The sequence below is a fragment of the Lacerta agilis genome, chromosome 18 (assembly GCF_009819535.1).
Source record: "Lacerta agilis isolate rLacAgi1 chromosome 18, rLacAgi1.pri, whole genome shotgun sequence".
Taxonomy (NCBI): Eukaryota; Metazoa; Chordata; class Lepidosauria; order Squamata; family Lacertidae; genus Lacerta; species Lacerta agilis.
The window spans coordinates 10,572,734-10,591,008 of NC_046329.1; the positions used below are offsets into that span (position 1 = coordinate 10,572,734).

General features: G+C 48.1%; 2 protein-coding genes across 3 annotated transcripts in view; both read left to right on the plus strand.

Annotated features, from left to right (window-relative positions):
- Positions 1-219: 219 nt before the first annotated feature.
- Positions 220-5,489, plus strand: CCDC194 (coiled-coil domain containing 194). Of its 2 annotated transcripts, none has more exons than XM_033136738.1 (5): positions 220-549; positions 2,433-2,529; positions 2,745-2,877; positions 3,674-3,806; positions 5,166-5,235. In XM_033136738.1, exons 1-4 carry the CDS (start codon positions 220-222, stop codon positions 3,798-3,800), a joined length of 687 nt encoding a protein of 228 aa, XP_032992629.1. In that variant the 3' UTR covers positions 3,801-3,806; positions 5,166-5,235. The 2 variants fall into 2 exon arrangements, with proteins under 2 accessions (XP_032992629.1, XP_032992630.1); XM_033136739.1 differs by having other exon boundaries at positions 283-549; positions 3,674-3,760; positions 5,166-5,489.
- A 5,495-nt stretch (positions 5,490-10,984) lies between these two features.
- The window catches only part of LOC117039746 (plasmalemma vesicle-associated protein-like), an 8,984-nt gene continuing 1,693 nt past the window's right edge, over positions 10,985-18,275 (plus strand). Inside the window, exons 1-3 of the mRNA XM_033136929.1 lie at positions 10,985-11,341; positions 15,503-15,599; positions 17,077-17,690. Coding sequence (XP_032992820.1) covers positions 10,985-11,341; positions 15,503-15,599; positions 17,077-17,690 — 1,068 coding nt within the window. The remainder of the gene's footprint in view (positions 11,342-15,502; positions 15,600-17,076; positions 17,691-18,275) is intronic.

The window sequence follows — 18,275 nt, forward strand, 5'->3', positions numbered from 1 at the left end:
CCAGGGCTGGGTATAATTTAAGGGCTCTCAGGCGAACCCATCAACTCCTGGCAAACAAAAATATGCCACAAATAGCTCCCTTTTGGTTCTCTTCCCTGTGGCCTGCGGTGAAGGGTTTGTGTGATCGTCGTGAAACCCACGCAGGGCTGTTATAGCCAGAGGAGCGCGGCCGGTGCCACAGACTCTCTCCTGCTAGGAGGAGGAAGAAGAAGAAGAAGTATGGATCCTGCAGCTGTCAAAGCGACCCTGAAGGTCCTGAGCTTGTGTGCAGTGCTCCTGCTGGTGTTGGCGGCCGTGACCGTATCCGTGGCCGTCATGGCGTGGCACTCAGAAGCGGCGCGCCAGCTCAGGAGGTGCCGGGAACAGGTGGCCAACGAGACTGGGGCTCTGGGGGACAAGGTGGCCGAGCTGGAACGGGAACGGGCCGGGCGCGAGAAGCAGATGGAGAAGCTGGCCCAGCGAGAGAAGGATCTGCAGAAGCAGCTTGGCCAAGCCAAGGAGAGCAGGAAGAGGCTCAACGCCACCTTGATGGGCTGCTTGGAGAACGTGGTAATTTGGGCACCGGTGGGACGTCCCTATTTTCAGGAGAGAAACGTTGGAGGGACTGGAATAGGACGCCCCTATTTTTATTGGAGAAATGTTGGAGGGGATGGAATAGGACGTCCCTATTTTCACGGGAGAAACGTTGGAGGGGATGGAATAGGACGTCCCTCTTTTCATGGGAGAAATGTTGGAGGGGATGGAATAGGACGTCCCTATTTTCATGGGAGAAATGTTGGACATTATGTGCTGGCTTTGCACGGATCTGGGCTCCATCTCCTTACCCCTGACCTAAAGAACCCCAAACCCTTTTTGTTGGAAACCGTATTTTGAGACACTCCGGTGCAGAGACAGCTTATTCCGAGTCTCCGCCACACCCATCCAAGGCCCCTTTTTCCAGGCAGACGTATAATTTTTATACGCCTCCAGGTACTCTCTCTGCAAGGCCACTCAGCCCCACCTTTCCCGTTTCCCCCCAAAAAAACCCTACACATCCTACCACACAGCCGCTTGCCCGGCTGGAAGAAGGCCAAGATTCAGGGACCTTGAGATCCTTCTGGAGAAATATAAACAGACACAATGGCAGCGGTTTCCTGAGAAAAGCCAAACTCTAGGAAACCGATTCCTCCCCTCCATTGTTCTCCTTCGAGCAATTTCCTTTTCAGCTGGTGGAGGTGGCAGGGCAGGAAAAGGGGGCTTGGGGAGGTTTTTGTGGGGCCCGAGCCGATGCGGAGTCCCTTTTCCTCTGCTTGCGATTGTCCCCATTTCTTGAGGTTTTGCAGAAGCTTCCAGACTGTGTCCGTTTTTAGTTTTGCGCTGGCTTTCAAATGCTCTCTTGGGCATCGCCAAACCGCCAGTCGTATCATAGTCAGGAGTTCATTGCTGAGTTGGAAGGGACCCCAAGGGTCATCCAGTCCAACCCCCTGCAATGCAGGGATATTTTGCCCAGCGTGGGACTCGAACCCGTGACCCTGAACTTAAGAGCCTCGTGTTCCACTGACTGAACCGCTCAGATCATTCTTTTCCGTACAGAGACCACGTTTTGTGGCCTACGCTTAAAGCCCCATTCAAGGAGCCGTTCCTTCCCCCTCAAAGAATTCTGGGAGCTGTAGTTTGTTACAGGTGCCGAGAGCTGATATCCTGCACCAAGAGCTACAATTCTCAGGGTGCTTCAACAACCGAACGCCTCTTCCTAGGGAGCTCTGGGAATCGCATCTCTGGGACGGGGAGGTTTCCTCACAACTCTCAGCGCCTTTAGCAAACTATAACTCCCAGAATTCTTCAAAGGCCTGCAGCTGTCTCAACTGGAAATTTGTATCTGGGTACAAACCAATCCAGAGAAATGAAGTGCAACCGTGCCGGATGAATTCAGTTTCCCTCGCATTATTCTGCCAACCGCAACGGTTGGAGACCTTCTGAAACCTTTCGGATATTCCTGGACTGCAACCTCCACCCGAAGTCATGGATGATTGGATTTGTAGTCTAGAAGCTTCCGGTAGTCTGCCGGTTGCAGAAGGCTCGTCGACAGCGGCAATTGAAATCGTTCAACCCCCATTGCAGATCGGGTCTAAATTATCAAAATTTGCAGACTTTCCCCTCTGTTTGTAAGGAGCAAATCGAACAAATGCCATTGAAATAGCTCAGTTTCAGCTGAAAATGTGGCTTTGGTTTGCTCCTCTGCCAATTTTGAGATTTGACCTGATTTGCACCGGGGGTGGGGTCGCACGATTTCGACAGCAGACCCCCTTGCTTGTTTCTTCAAAGGTGGGGCGGGGCCACAGGTGGGAGGGTGCTGTGTGGGCGTGGCCAAAAGAAGGGGCGGGGCTACAAGCCGAAGGACCCACATCTTAAGAGATGCTGCCCCACCCACCCACCCCCGGTCTCTCTTGCAGACCCTTTTGGATGCCAACCTGACAGCGGTCCGCGGCGAAATGTTCACCCTCCAGGTGGAAGGGGTGGAGATGGACGGTCGAAACAGCGCCTTGCTGGGTATGTATAGCTGTGTAGATCCAGCCTGCAACTCTCTCCCCGGAGAAGCTAATAAATTATTATTATTATTATTATTATTATTATTATTATTATTATTATTATTTCCCCGGACCTTGGTGGAGAAGGGTTGGGTTTGGAGGAAGCATGGAAAGTTTTTTCCCCCTGCATCGTGCCATTCTCAAACCGTCTGCCTCTCGGCTCTTTCCCGCTCGCAGCGGAGATGTCCCGGTGGCAGCAGCAGGCGTCCGGCTTGGAAGAGCGGCTGGAGGCAGCGGTAGGAGAAAGAGCCGCGGCCGAGGCGGAGAGGGAGCGCTGCGAGGCGCGGCAGGTGGCGCTGCAGGAAAGCGTGTGAGTCGAGTCTCCGACCGTGGCGCTTTCGGCAAATCGTAGAATCTAACAGGTTGACGGGGAATTTGGGCTTCTTAATAATGTTTCGGATCAACAGCTCCGAAGACTAAAAGATAAAGGGACCCCTGACCGTTAGGTCCAGTCATGTCCGACTCTGGGGTTGCGACGCTCATCTCGCTTTACTGGCCGAGGGATCCGGCGTCCAGCTTCTGGGTCATGTAGCCAGCATGACTAAGCCGCTTCTGGCGAACCAGAGCAGCGCACGGAAACGCCGTTTACCTTCCCACCTATTTATCTACTTGCACTTTTGACGTGCTTTCAAACTGCTAGGTGGGCAGGAGCTGGGACCGAGCACCGGGAGCTCACCCCGTCATTGCGGGGATTCGAACCGCCGACCTTCCGATCGGCAAGCCCTAGGCTCTGTGGTTTAACCCACAGCGCCACCCGAAGACTAGGTCCCACCTTAGGCCGCTTTTGGGCTGCTATAAGAGCATTTCATAGAATCCTAAAATTTCAGAGGGGCAAGGGACCCCCAAGGGTCCTCTAGTCCAACCCCCCTGCAATGCAGGAATCTTTTGCCCAGTGTGAGACTCGAACCCACGACCCTGAGATGTCAGACCGACTGAGCTCTATCCCAGGAGTCCCAAAGTTTCCTTGGCATGGAGGGCAAGGGGGGGCAATACCCCGCTAACTTCAGCCTCCCAGCCCCAGGCTCTATCACCCAGAATGACCGGGGAGAAGTCTCATCATTCCTCTCTCCCTTCCTGACGTCTCTTTTCCGCCTTTCTCCCCCCAGGCACGGCTACCTGTCCGAAATCGCCTCCCTCCACCGTCGCCTTCAGGGCCGCCCGTCCTCCGCCGGCCGCAGGTGCCCCCCGTTCTGGTACTTATTGTGGGGGCTGGCGAGCTTTTTCATTCTTTAGCCGCTCGTAAGTTTCCAGAGCCGAGAGGGGTTCCCCTGGGGCGATCCCTTACGCAAAAAGGGTGGCGACCACCCTGCCACGAGAGAAAGATCCGGCATCCGCCACTCCGGCTTGACTTAACCCGGCACACCGCTGCAGCAGTCGACATTATTCTGCCCCCCCATTGCGAATCAGGTTCATTTATCGAAATTTGCAGGGTCCGAGCTGTTTGCAAGGAGCAAACCGAGAAACTAAAGCCGTGGAAATAGCTCAAATTCAAGTCAAAAAGTCACTTTGCTCCTTGCAAAACAGCTCAGAGCCTGTACATTTTGATAATCAACCTGATTTGCAATGAGGGTGGAATAAATTTGACATCGTGGACAGGTGGGTGGGAAGTCCCGAGGGGAGTTCAATGGAATGTGTATGGGAAAATTGTGTAAAATTTAACAATTCAATAGATAAATGTTTATTTTTTTAAAGGGAAACTACATATTCCATGTTGCCAAGAAGTGACTTGGCTGCTGGTTAATATAAAATTGAAACAAAATAGAAAATTCTTTCCAGTAGCACCTTAGAGACCAACTGAGTTTGTTCTTGGTGTGAGCTTTCGTGTGCATGCACACTTCTTCAAATACACTGAAACAGAAGTCACCAGATCCTTAAATATAGTGAGGGAGTGGGGAGGGGTATTACTCAGAAGGGGGGTGGGAATGGGTGATCAGCTGATAGGTGTGGAAAACCTGTTGACGACTCTTAAGGGCTGCAATTAGTCTTGCAGGGAAAGGCAAGGGGTGAGATGGCTAAAGATAGCTTTGTTATGTATAATGAGATAAGAATCCAATGTCTTTGTTCAGACCAGGTTTCTCCATGGTTTTAAGTTTGGTGATTAGTTGCAATTCAGCCACTTCTCTTTCCAGTCTATTTCTGAAATTTCTTTGTATTAAGACAACTACTTTGAGATTTTTTATAGAATGTCCTGGGAGATTGAAGTGTTCTCCTACTGGTTTCTCTGTCTTGTGATTCCTGATATCAGATTTATGTCCATTTATCCTTTGGCGTAGGGTTTGGCCTGTTTGTCCAATATAGAGAGCTGAAGTGGGGAGGGGTATTACCCTTCTGAGTAATACCCCTCCCCACTCCCTCACTATATTTAAGGATCTGGTGACCTCTGTTTCAGTGTATCTGAAGAAGTGTGCATGCACACAGAAGCTCATACCAAGAACAAACTCAGTTGGTCTCTAAGGTGCTACTGGAAAGAATTTTCTATTTTGTTTCGACTATGGCAGACCAACACGGCTACCCACCTGTAACTGGAAATATAAAATTGAATTGCTTCTTCCGTATTTTTATTTTAACTCGCTTTCATTCCTTCTGTTGTTGTCTCAGGAAGGGCTGATATTTCTCCTCTAGAACAACCTTCGACATGATGAAAACGGACGGGAGGTTTTGCGGACCCCTTCCTCCTCTTCCGCAACCCATTCAAAGTCACGGATCAATACCAAATTCAGATGCAGCTTGGGGAAATTGTGTGGGGGTTTTTTTTCTTTGGGGGTGGCAGTGGGGGAGAGACAGATTATTAAACCAGATTGGAATCATCGAATTGTAGAGCTGGAAGGGGCCACGAGCATCATCTAGCAATGCAGGAATATTATGGGATGATACAGATCTGTCGGATCACAATTTAATGTCCAAATAAAACGCTGTTCTCTGACCCAGCCAAGTACGTCTGCCTTGTTGTCGTTTTTCCTCTCCGTGGTTCGTTCTCCCTTGTGGAAGCAAGGAGCGAAACATAAAAAAAAAAAAAAGATTCCTGGTGGATGGCGATTCTCTGCTGCAGGCCTGCTTAGATCCGAGTCAAATCCACTAGGGTGTTTTTCTTGGGTTACTGTAAACAAAAACACTGAACGAAAAAAAAACCTGGACGTTTTGTCAAATTTAAAAAAATCCACCTGGACAGAAATTTTAATTATGGAAAAGAAGACGCGTCCGGAAAAAATAGGACATATGGCAACACAACCCCCTATCTTCTTCTTCTCCTTCTTCTTCTTCTTCTTCTTCTTCTTCTTCTTCTTCTTCTTCTTCTTCTTCTTCTTCTTCTTCTCCTTCTTCTTCTCCTTCTTCTTCTCCTTCTTCTTCTTCGTCTTCTTCTTCTTCTTATTATTATTATTATTATTATTATTATTATTATTATTATTATTATTGCTGTTATTATTGTCCTTCTTCTTTGGCGATCCCTCGTAGCTGAGTAAGATTGTCTTCCATAAACACGGTTTTAACAGTGAGTCCGTAAGTGACTGCGGAGGCCAATTCTGGATCCACATGTCCTTCCACAGTGGGGACAGAGGTTTCCGGGCAGGAGTTGATCCCGGTGAGGGTTTGCCAAGCGTGCCTTCCTCTTAACACGTTTCTCCCTTGCGTCCTGAGTTCGAGTGTCTTCAAAGCCCAGGACGCCTTTGGTAAAGGCTGTTCTCCAACTGGAGCGCTCGCAGGCCAGTGTTTCCCAGTTCTCTGTGTTTATACTACATTTTTAAAGATTTGCCTTGAGAGAGTCTTTAAACCACTTTTGTTGGCCACCAGCATCACGCTTTCCATTTTTAAGTTGGGAATAGAGTAGCTGCTTTGGAAGACGATCATCAGGCATCCGCACAACATGACCAGTCCAACGAAGTTGATGTTGAAGAATCATCACTTTGACGCTGGTGATCTTTGCTTCTTCCAGTATACTGGCCTTAGTTCGCCTGTCTTCCCAAGTGATGTGTAAATTTTTTCAGAGACACCATTGATGGAATCTTTCGAGGAGTTGGAAATGGTGTTTGTAAGTGGTCCATGTTCCAAAAGCAGACAGTAAGGTTGGTAGTAGAAAAAGAGGACACCTGGCAACGCAGTACCCAGGGTGCGGGTGGCACTGTGGGTTAAACCACAGAGCCTCTTGGGCTTGCTGATCGGAAGGTTGGTGGTTCGAATCCCCGCAATGAATCTCCGGCGGGAAGGTAAACAGCGTTTCCGTGCGCTGTTCTGGTTCTCCAGAAGCGGCTTAGTCATGCTGGCCACATGACCCGGAAGCTGGACGCCGGCTCCCTCGGCCAGTAAAGCGAGATGAGCGCCGCAACCCCAGAGTCGTCCGCCACTGGACCTAACTGTTAGGGGTCCCTTTACCTTTATGGTGGGAAGGTAAACAGTGTTTCCATGCGCTCTGGTTTCCGTCACGGGGCCCCGTTGCACCAGAAGCGGTTGAGTCCTGCTGGCCACACAACCCGGAAAGCTGCCTACCGACAAACGCCGGTTCTCTTGGCCTGAGAGCAGAATGAGTGCCGCAACCCCCTAGTCGCCTTTGACTGGACTTCACAGGGGTCCTTTGCCTTGTGAGTGCAGTGCATGCGTTGACCACCGGGGAGCAGCACACGATCACTTCATCTTTAGGGATGAAGGAAATTCGACTTTATCCATTTCTGCTTTGCAAACATCGACTGTGCATTTCTCCTTACGTGAGCATTTTCGTACGCAATGGCACCAAACACATTTCCCCAAGCTTGCACGTATTGTCGGCGCCCATGTGTCTCGAGAGAAAATGGAGCGTGCCTCCAGAGAGGGCGAGAGCCGAAAAACTGTGTGAGCGGCACCAAAGTGACCTTCCCGGGGTGCAAGCCTGGGCCATGTGTCAGGGGGTGTGTCCTGGGCTGCCCAGATGATGGGACCCCTCTCTAGTCCTCGCTGATGGGGTCCAAAGGAAAGGAAATACTGTGTCCAGTTCTGGGCACCACAGTTCAAGGAGGATACGGACAAGCTGGAACGTGTCCAGAGGAGGGCAACCAAAATGGTCAAAGGCCTGGAAACGATGCCTTATGAGGAACGGCTTAGGGAGCTGGGTATGTTTAGCCTGGAGAAGAGAAGGTTAAGGGGTGATATGATAGCCATGTTCAAATATAGAAAAGGATGTCATCTAGAGGAGGGAGAAAGGTTGTTTTCTGCAGCTCCAGAGAAGCGGACACGGGGCAATGGGTTCAAACTACAAGAAAGAAGATTCCCCCTAAACATTAGGAAGAACTTCCTGACAGTGAGAGCTGTTCGGCAGTGGAGTTTGCTGCCAAGGAGTGTGGTGGAGTCTCCTTCTTTGGAGGTCTTTAAGCGGAGGCTTGACAGCCGTCTGTCAGGAATGCTTTGATGGTGTTTCCTGCTTGGCAGGGGGTTGGACTGGATGGCCCTTGGGGGTCTCTTCCAACTCTAGGATTCTATGACTCTATGACATTTGGCAGCGTCTTGGCTGCAGGAGTTGTCAGAAGGAGGTGTGCAAGGTGCCATCTAACCACCTTGGGGAAACTAGAAGGGGAAGAAATGGAGGCAGTGAGAGATTTCACTTTCTTGGGCTCCACGATCACTGCAGATGGTGACAGCAGTCACGAAATTAAAAGACGCCTGCTTCTTGGGAGGAAAGCAATGACAAACCTAGACAGCATCTTAAAAAGCAGAGACATCACCTTGCCGACAAAGGTCCGTATAGTTAAAGCTATGGTTTCCCCAGCAGTAATGTACGGAAGTGAGAGCTGGACCATAAAGAAGGCTGATCGCCGAAGAATGGATGCTTTTGAATTCTGGTGCTGGAGGAGACTCTTGAGAGTCCCATGGACTGCAAGAAGATCAAACCTCTCCATTCTGAAGGAAATCAGCCCTTATAACACGACCATTTTCTTTTGTCTGCAAAACGCCCTGCGGCTTTTTTTTTTTTTTTGCAAAGGGAAGTCTATAAATCATCTAAACAATTAACCAGATCTAACCCCATCATCTGGCGATTTGGGACAGATATGGGGCTGCTTTGCCCGGTTCATCTGTTCAGGTCCTTTTGTCTTTCTGAAATTGTTCTTGGCGCCTTTCCTAAGTGTTTCTCCCGAAACACGTCAAACACTTGCACACCAAAACAAGCCCATTATTGCAATCGCCAGTCTGGCTCTGCTCCAACTGCTTCAGTCCCTAGAATCGCAGATTTGGAAGGGACACCAGGGGTCATGGAGCCCAACCCACACGGCAACTCCATCCCTAGCCTAGCTTTGGACAAGGCGCGACACAATTTATTGATTTATTCCGAGGGTTTTCGTCCCCACTCTTGAGATGAGGATCCCAGCGCAGCTTACGCGCAGTCGGTTGAAATCAAAGGAGCAGAACGAAAGGAAAAGGGGATGAGGAGGGCAGAGGAAAGAAGCAGACGCCGGTTGTATAAGCAAAGAAGCAGAGTGGGGAATTTCTCTTTATAGCGTGAAATTCAAGGAGACGGAGAGGGTCTTGCATTTGGATGGAGAGCCCAAATTGCCACAGGATCTATCTCTGGGTTTTCCTCTGAGCCTGGAAGGGCGTTGGCCGGCTGACGCTATTTCTAGCTCTGAAAAGGAAGCCCCAGGAGCCGAGAGCGAAATCCGGTAGTTCGGCAGTAGCTCAGAGGTGACCAGACGTCTAGTGCTTTGGGGGGGGAAGGGAGGGGGGCAGCATTCAAAGCTACTGAGGAGGAGAGACACATTCCCTGTGGGGCCTATATCCCCGAAGGAAAAAGGGAAAGATAACGCAGGTGGCGCTGTGGGTTAAACCGCAGAGCCTAGGGCTTGTCGATCGGAAGGTCGGCGGTTCGAATCCCCGCAATGACGGGGTGAGCTCCCATTCTTCGGTCCCTGCTCCTGCCCACCTAGCAGTTCAAAAGCACGTCAAAGTGCAAGTAGATAAATGGGTCCCGCTCCGGCGGGAAGGTAAACGGCGTTTCCGTGCGCTGCTCTGGTTCACCAGAAGCGGCTTAGTCTTGCTGGCCACATGACCCGGAAGCTGGACGGCGGCTCCCTCGGCCAGTAACGTGAGATGAGCGCCACAACCCCAGAGTCGTCCGTGAACTGGACCCTAACGGTCAGGGGTCCCTTTACCTTAAATTGGCATCCATGGAGTTTTCTTGGCAGGGATATTGGAGTGGCTTGCCAGTTCCTGCTCCAAGTGGATCACGTTTAGTCAAAACTCTCCACTATGACTTTGTCCCAGGGTGGATAAAAATTAAAAAAAAAAATTCCTTACAATTTAAAAAATAAATAAATTAGATTTATTTATTTATTTATTTATTTAAGTCAAATTTTTAAAATAAAATGCTTTTGGGGGGAAAACCTTTCTACAGATAGTTTTCTATTTAAGTTACATTATAGTCCAAAGGCTATTCATCAGGAAATAAGGACCTAACACTCAGGGGTTGTTGTTGTTCAGTCGTTCAGTCGTGTCCAACTCTTCGTGACCCCATGGACCAGAGCACGCCAGGCACGCCTATCTTCCACTGCCTCCCGCAGTTTGGCCAAACTCATGCCAGTCGCTTCAAGAACACTGTCCGACCATCTCATCCTCTGTCGCCCCCTTCTCCTTGTGCCCTCCATCTTTCCCAACATCAGGGTCTTTTCCAGGGAGTCTTCTCTTCTCATGAGGTGGCCAAAGTACTGGAGCCTCAGCTTCAGGATCTGTCCTCCCAGTGAGCACTCAGGGCTGATTTCTTTAAGGATGGATAGGTTTGATCTTCTTGCAGTCCATGGGACTCTCAAGAGTCTCCTCCAGCACCATAATTCAAAAGCATCAATTCTCCGGCAATCAGCCTTCTTTATGGTCCAGCTCTCACTTCCATCCATCACTACCGGGAAAACCATGACTTTAACTATACGGACCTTTGTCGGCAAGGTGATGTCTTTGGTTTTTAAGATGCTGTCTAGGTTTGTCATTGCTTTTCTCCCAAGAAGCAGGAGTCTCAACAGTCAGGGGTACCTTTACCATTAAGACTTGATTTAAAAAACCTATTTATTTATTTTTACAGAAAGACTCGTTCTTGCTGGTACCAACTTAACATTCGTAACCAGTTGAAGGTTTCATTTTTTTTGGACTGGCTGACGTCTTTTGGGGCACCCTGGAGACCAGGCTGGCGAAGTCGCCGCCGCCTTGGCCTTGTTCCCAAAAAACAAACAAGGGGGAAGGAGCTGCGAGAGGCCACCACCCCCCTAGAAAAAAACTCTGATGTCCCGGTGACACGGGGTGCCCCCCTTTGATAACCAGGAACCAGCAGCTTTTTCCGGAGAGGCAGGATGGAGTCTGGAGAGAGGAAGCGTCCGTCAGAGGAAATATAAACACTCGGGGAATTCGCATTCACCGCCCAGCTGAACCAAAAGAAGCTCCTTCGAGGTTGGCCAAGGCAGTTTGGTGGGAAGATGGAGAAGAACCCGTACACGATGGCCAAGCTGGGGCTGGAGCTGAAGGAGAACCCCAATAAGCGGGACTGCGGCTTCTACATGAAATATTTATTCCTCTTCCTCTCGCTCATCCAGTTCCTCATCATCCTGGGTCTGGTGCTTTTCATGGTGTACGGCACCTCGGAGGAGAGCACCAAGAAGCACCAGAAAGTCCTGCAGGACCAGCTCTCGCAATGCAACCAGAAAGGCGAGGCCCTCGGGCGCGAGATCGGAGACTTCAAGAGCCGGCTCAACGCCAGCCAGGTGGAGGCCCGGCTGAGCAAGACCCAGGCCACCATGTACAACAGGACCTCAGTGAACAACTACAACGAGAAGGTCAGCAGAGGAGGGCGGAGGGGCGATTCCTGCCTCACGTGCGGGGTTGGGCTGGATGGCCTCTGGGGGGCCCCTGCCAACACCTCAGGGTGATTCGAGAAGCACGCACACATACAATGAATGGCCTATGTGCTATGCGTTAGGCTGTTTATTTCAGACCCTCCAAATGTCCCTGTTTTCCAAGGATAGTCCTAGATTTACAGAAGCTGCCCCGGTATGGATGGAATAGGACGTCCCTATTTTCAGGGGAGAAATGTTGGAGGGGATGGAATAGGACGTCCCTATTTTCAGGGGAGAAATGTTGGAGGGGATGGAATAGGACGTCCCTATTTTCACGGGAGAAACGTTGGAGGGGATGGAATAGGACACCCCTTTTTCATTGGATTTTATGTGCTGACTCTGTAATTTCCCAATACTCTTTTACCCTTTTGCAAGCACTATTTACAATCATTATAGCAATAGTTGAAGTTTCAGCCCCTCTTCCTCTTTAGCAACAAGATGTAGGCAGCAGACACAGTCATGACGCAGCCGTTTGCAGACAGCATCTGTTGGTCAACCTTCTGCAAAAAAAAAAATGTCAACGAAAGTTCTCCTTTTATCGGTACTTCCATCTGAAACTGGAATATGATGTTCTGGCATATTCTCTCTGTTTCCAGATGACTCCCTAACAGTGTCAGTTTTGATTCCTTGCTGGGGGGGCGGGGGGCAGTGCCGGATTTACGTTTAAGCTAAAAAAGCTATAGCTTAGGGCCCCACTCTCTTGGGGGCCCTCGAAAAATTTAAAGGGAAAAAAACCTGGATGTACATTTCCAAAATATAAGATAAAAAACAAATAAAATAAAACCTACATCCAGCAACAGTGTTTTGTGTTGTTTTGTGATATAAGTCATGGGCTGTAAAATATCACTGGTTTGCTCCTTTCTATATATAGGGTGCCGACATCCTGCTATTGATAATTATTAGCAGTTTGCATCATATATTTGCACCTCTTATTATTTCATGTCATAGCAAGTTTCTAGAGACTAGACGACGAGTCTTTGTCAATTGTGTTTCCGAAGGAACTTTAGTTCTTGCCAAATGCCAATGTGTTTGCATTATTAAGTTTATGAATCAAAAATCATTTTAAGTTAGAGCTTAATGATTATTTCACTATGAATATACTTCTTCTTCATTGTATTTCACTATGAATATACAGGTGAAACTCGAAAAATTAGAATATCATGGAAAAGCTACTGGAGTTTAATAGATGAGATAGACTCACGACATGCAAAGCGAGATACGTCAAGCCTTTGCTTGTTATAATTGTGATGATTATGGCGTAGAGCTGATGAAAACCCCAAAGTTGAGATTGTTAATTTGGGGGTTCTCATCGGCTGTACGCCATAATCATCACAATTATAACAAATAAATGCTTGACAAATCTCACTTTGCATGTCACGAGTCTATCTCATATATTAGTTTCACCTTTTAAGTTGAATTACTGAAAGAAACGAACCTTTCCACAATATTCTAATTTTTCGAGTTTCACCTGTACTTCTTAATTATATTTTAGTTCAACAATGACTTGGATAAAATGTGTATTCTGTTATGTGCAAATGGTTTTCGATACCTATGAGGTCCATCAATGACCATATAGCATATATTCAAGACCAAAAAAAAAAATAAAGTGGCAATTTGTTGTAGACAAAGGGCAGCTGGACATAGAAAGGGCCCCATTACCTTCAGGAGCTGAGGGCCGCATCAAAACTAAATCCGGCCCTGGGGGTTGGGATGGATGACCCTCGAGTGTCCCTTCCAACTCTAGGATTCTGAGTCTATGGCGCGCGATGTTGGATATTGAATTAATTGGGGGGGGAGGATGGACACACAAACTGAGAATGCTTTGAGGACCGTGTAAAAGTGATAGGTTTATTTCGATTTGGTATGTTTCCGAATATCCAGGCATGTGGAACTTCCACTAACAGCTCCTAAACGGATGAGGTTGATATGAATAATTTGTATTGTATTGTCTGTGTTTCTTCTTTATGGGGAATGCCTGTTTGCCGTAATGGCTGCTACGTATTTTATATTTCATTGCCTGCTAAATAATGATGATGACGATGATACTAATAAGAATAGCAATAATATTAGGGGGAAATTAAACTAAGCGAAACCACAGCCACCCTTTCAAATCCACCCTTCTCTGAACTTTGCAATGCATTTCCCCCGACAGAGTAATAACGTGTCCCAAAATTCCCGAGCTAGGGCGAAGTTTGCATCGAAACGCCGGAGAATAACGTTCAAGGAAGCATTACGGCCAGGGGGGGGGCAGGGGGAGGGAGGGATTGTTTTGCAAAAAAGAGAGGGAGAAAGTGAATCCGAGGCAAAATGTCACACACACACCCCAAAATGCGTTCGCCAGGAGAAATTTACGTCGAGATGCTGATGGATTTCCACGAGGGGTTTAAAAGGGTGGCGTGGAAATGTAGAGAACCGAGTTAAGATCAGGGGTTGGGGGGAATGAGAGGAAGCGAACAGTTTCTGCCCCCACCCCTAGGCAGGAACCACCTGCCTGGAAGCAGGTAAAATATACAAGGGAATGGGGCTTTCCATCAACGGCGTCTCCGAAATATTTTACACATCACTTGGGAAGACAGACGGACGAATGCCAGTGTCCTGGAAGAAGCAAAGATTGCCAGCGTCAAAGCGATGATTCTTCTGTTAGAGATTGCAAATTGCCTACGTGCAGAAATGCAGCTGTCTATCTTCAAGCAATTAGCAGTTGGCAGAAAGCCCAGATCTGCTCTTTCTCAGACCCTTAGCAACGACCTGTGATTGGTCAATGAGTTCCTAAAGACTGAGCTCTGTGTGAGATCTTGTGTGGTTAGTGTGTGGTGCAGGTGTTGGTGTGGAGAAAGTGGTCAGTGTAGAGAGAGAGACAGTGAGGAAAAGATTTTATGTTTTGTTTATTTTATTTTGTAAAGTCTGTACATAGTAACTTATAGATACTAGTTGCTTCAATAAATACTGTATATAGTTATCCAAGTGAGTTGCTGAGTTCCTGTGTTGTGCTGTCCAGTTAATTACACAACAGCCAGAAGCTTCCAGAAAAGTCTGCGTCTAACTCTGCAGTGTCCAGGAATACGTTATACTCCTGACACTAAATCTTAAGAACTTCAACATCAACTTCGTTGGACTGGACATGTTGTGCGGATGCCCGATTATCGTTTTCCAAAGCAACTCCTCTATTCCGAACTTACGAATGGAAAGCTGGTCGACAAAAGAGGTTCAAAGACTCCCTCAAGGCAAATCTTTAAAAATGTAGTATAAACACCGACAACCGGGAGACACTGGCCTGCGAGCGCTCCAGTTGGAGAACACCCTTTAGCAAAGGTGTCCTGGGCTTTGGAGACACTCGAACTCAGGACACAAGGGAGAAACATGCCAAGAGGAAGGTTGGCAAACTCTCACCAGGATCAACTCCTGACCGGAGACCTATGTCCCCACTGTGGAAGGACGTGCGGATCCAGAATTGGCCTCCACAGTCACTTACGGACTCACTGCTAAAACCGTGTTTATGGAAGACTCTTACTCGGCTACGAGGGATTGCCAGAGAAGGAGAAGAAGGACAATAATAACAGCAATAATAATAAGTATTAATTAATGCTAATTAACACTTGTCGTTTAGTCGTGTCCGACTCTTCGTGGCCCCATGGACCAGAGCGTGCCAGGCACTCCTGTCTTCCGCTGCCTCCCGCAGTTTGAATTAACACTAATCAATAATGATCAATAGTGGTCAGTAATAAACATACACAAACTTTATTAACAATTAGGATTTGGATCAACAGGGAAACAATATTTTTAATTGTATAATATGCAGGAACAATATTGAATCAATAAAACAGTTAAGGGAACTGGGGGAAGTCCTGGGGAGGGAGAGAAAGGGGGGGGAATGTATGGGATTGTATTGTTTGATAATTTGTATGGGATTTTTAAAAAAACATCCATAGAAATTTATATAAAAAATAGTGATCAATAATTAATCGTTATTAACAATTATTTTCAATGATATTGTAAGCTGCTTTGTCCATTGAATCTCCCGAAGGGGGAAAACTCTGATCGTTTTCTTTCCCGCCCCGAACCGCTCGATCCTAACCCCCCTCCCTCTCCATCTTCCCCCAGGTGAAATGCCAAGAGCTTCGGAAGCAAGACGCACTTGCCCAACAGATGAGCCGGGAATGCGCTTATAACTTGTACCTTCTGAATATGACGACTCAAGGTAAGGGCAGCCCCGAGGAAGACCGCTGGTGCCCACTGGTTCTCTGCATGAGTCCAGTTAGGTCCAGTCGCGGACGGCTCTGGGGTTGCGGCGCTCATCTCGCTTTACCAGCCGAGGGAGCCGGCGTCCAGCTTCCGGGTCATGTGGCCAGCAGGACTAAGCCGCTTCTGGCGAACCAGAGCAGCGCACGGAAACGCCGTTTACCTTCCCGCCGGAGTGGTACCTACTTATCTACTTGCATTTTGACGTGCTTTCAAACTGCTAGGTTGGCCGGAGCAGGGACCGAGCAACGGGAGCTCGCCGTGTCATTGCGGGGATTCAAACCGCCGACCTTCCGATCGGCAAGCCCTAGGCTCTGTGGTTTAACCCACAGCGCCACCCACGTCCCTTCCACACCTATAATGGCAAACAAAAAAAAAGCCTCTGTGTTGTTGTTTTTAAAACAAAAGTTATCTGAAATATTTCTTTTCATTTACAGGTAGGTAGCCGTGTTGGTCTGCCATAGTCAAAACAAAATAGAATTAAAAAATTCCTTCCAGTAGCACCTTAGAGACCAACTAAGTTTGTTCTTGGTATGAGCTTCCATCATGTGCATGCACACTTCTTCAGGTACAAAATAAAATAAAAATATTCCTTCCAGTTAGCACCTTAGAGACCAACTGAGTTTGTTCTTGGTATGAGCTTTCGTGTGCATGCACACTTCTTCAGATACAAAATAAAATAAAGAAATTCCTTCCAGTAGCACCTTAAGAGACCAACTGAGTTTGTTCTTGGTATGAGCTTTCGTGTGCATGCACACTTCTTCAGATACAAAATAAAATAAAGAAATTCCTTCCAGTAGCACCTTAGAGACCAACTGAGTTTGTTCTTGGTATGAGCTTTCGTGTGCATGCACACTTCTTCAGATACAAAATAAAATAAAGAAATTCCTTCCAGTCGCACCTTAGAGACCAACTAAGTTTGTTCTTGGTATGGGCTTTCGTGTGCATGCACACTTCTTCAGATACAAAATAAAATAAAAATATTCCTTCCAGTCGCACCTTAGAGACCAACTGAGTTTGTTCTTGGTATGAGCTTTCGTGTGCATGCACACTTCTTCAGATACAAAATAAAATAAAAATATTCCTTCCAGTAGCACCTTAGAGACCAGCTAAGTTTGTTCTTGGTATGAGCTTTCGTGTGCATGCACACTTCTTCAGATACAAAATAAAATAAAAATATTCCTTCCAGTAGCACCTTAGAGACCAGCTAAGTTTGTTCTTGGTATGAGCTTTCGTGTGCATGCACACTTCTTCAGATACACTGAAACGGAAGTCGCCAGATCCTTAAATGAAGAAGTGTGCATGCACACGAAAGCTCATACCAAGAACAAACTTAGTTGGTCTCGAAGGTGCTACTGGAAGGAATTTCTTTATTTTATTTTGTTTCATTTCTTTTCATATCGCTTTCTCTTTCTCGTCTTTCTCTAACGCCGCAGTTCGAATCGACTCTCTCCAAGAAAAGCTCGCAGCTCTGGAGTTGAGGAGCAAGCTGGAGCAAGATGCCTTGTCCGGGGCCAAGAAAAACCTGGAGGACCTACTGGACCGGACCGAGAAGGAGAAGCGGACTTGCGAGGTTGACAGGCTGGGAGAACAGTCGCGGATGCAGACCTACCAGAACCTGGGCTCCCAGGTCCTCTCCAAGCTGGACCCCGTCCCCGAGAACCTGAGGTCGTCCTTCGAGCAGGCCATGGCACAGTTCACCTCCTGCTACCAGCTCAGCGGCACCCGGCAGGACTTCCGCCAGCTGACAGACACCATGCGGGCCCAGTTCGATGCGCTGGCCAGGCAGGTGGACCAGAAAGTGAGCAGCGTGGCCGAGGAGAACGGGCGGCTGCAAAGCCAGAAGGCCACCTGCGCCCACAGCCTGCAGGAGAAGGAGCGCCAAGCGGGCAAACAGAAACAGCAGTGCGAGAGGGAGAAGCAGCTGCTCCGGGACGCCCAGGACGCCGAGACCAAGAAGATGTACGCGGAGAGGCAGCAGCTGGTCGGAGAGAAGGAGACCCTGCAGCTCCAACTGCAACAGAGCAAGACAGCGTGCCTGAATCTCAGGGTAAGAAGGCACAGTTATTATTATTATTGTTGTTGTTGTTGTTCAGTTGTTCAGTCGTGTCCGACTCTTCGTGACCCCATGGACCAGAGCACGCCAGGCACGCCTATCCTTCACTGCCTCTCGCAGTTTGGCCAAACTCATGCCAGTCGCTTCGAGAACACTGTCCCACCATCTCATCCTCTGTCGTCCCCTTCTCCTTGTGCCCTCCATCTTCCCCAACATCAGGGTCTTTTCCAGGGAGACTTCTCTTCTCATGAGGTGGCCAAAGTACTGGAGCCTCAGCTTCAGGATCTGTCCTTCTAGTGAGCACTCAGGGCTGATTTCTTTGAGAATGGATAGGTTTGATCTTCTTGCAGTCCATGGGACTCTCAAGAGTCTCCTCCAGCACCATAATTCAAAAGCATCAATTCTTCGGCGATCAGCCTTCTTTATGGTCCAGCTCTCACTTCCATACATCACTACTGGGAAAACCATAGCTTTAACTATACGGACCTTTGTCGGCAAGGTGATTATTATTATTATTATTATTATTATTATTATTATTATTATTATTTACAGGTGAAACTCGAAAAATTAGAATATCGT

Coding starts and splice junctions, on each gene's coding strand:
- CCDC194 (XM_033136738.1), top strand. CDS start 220: ATGGATCCTGCAGCTGTCAAAGCGACCCTGAAGGTCCTGAGCTTGTGT. Junction 550..2,432: donor TGGGCTGCTTGGAGAACGTG/GTAATTTGGGCA, acceptor TCTCTCTTGCAG/ACCCTTTTGGATGCCAACCT. Junction 2,530..2,744: donor TCGAAACAGCGCCTTGCTGG/GTATGTATAGCT, acceptor TCCCGCTCGCAG/CGGAGATGTCCCGGTGGCAG.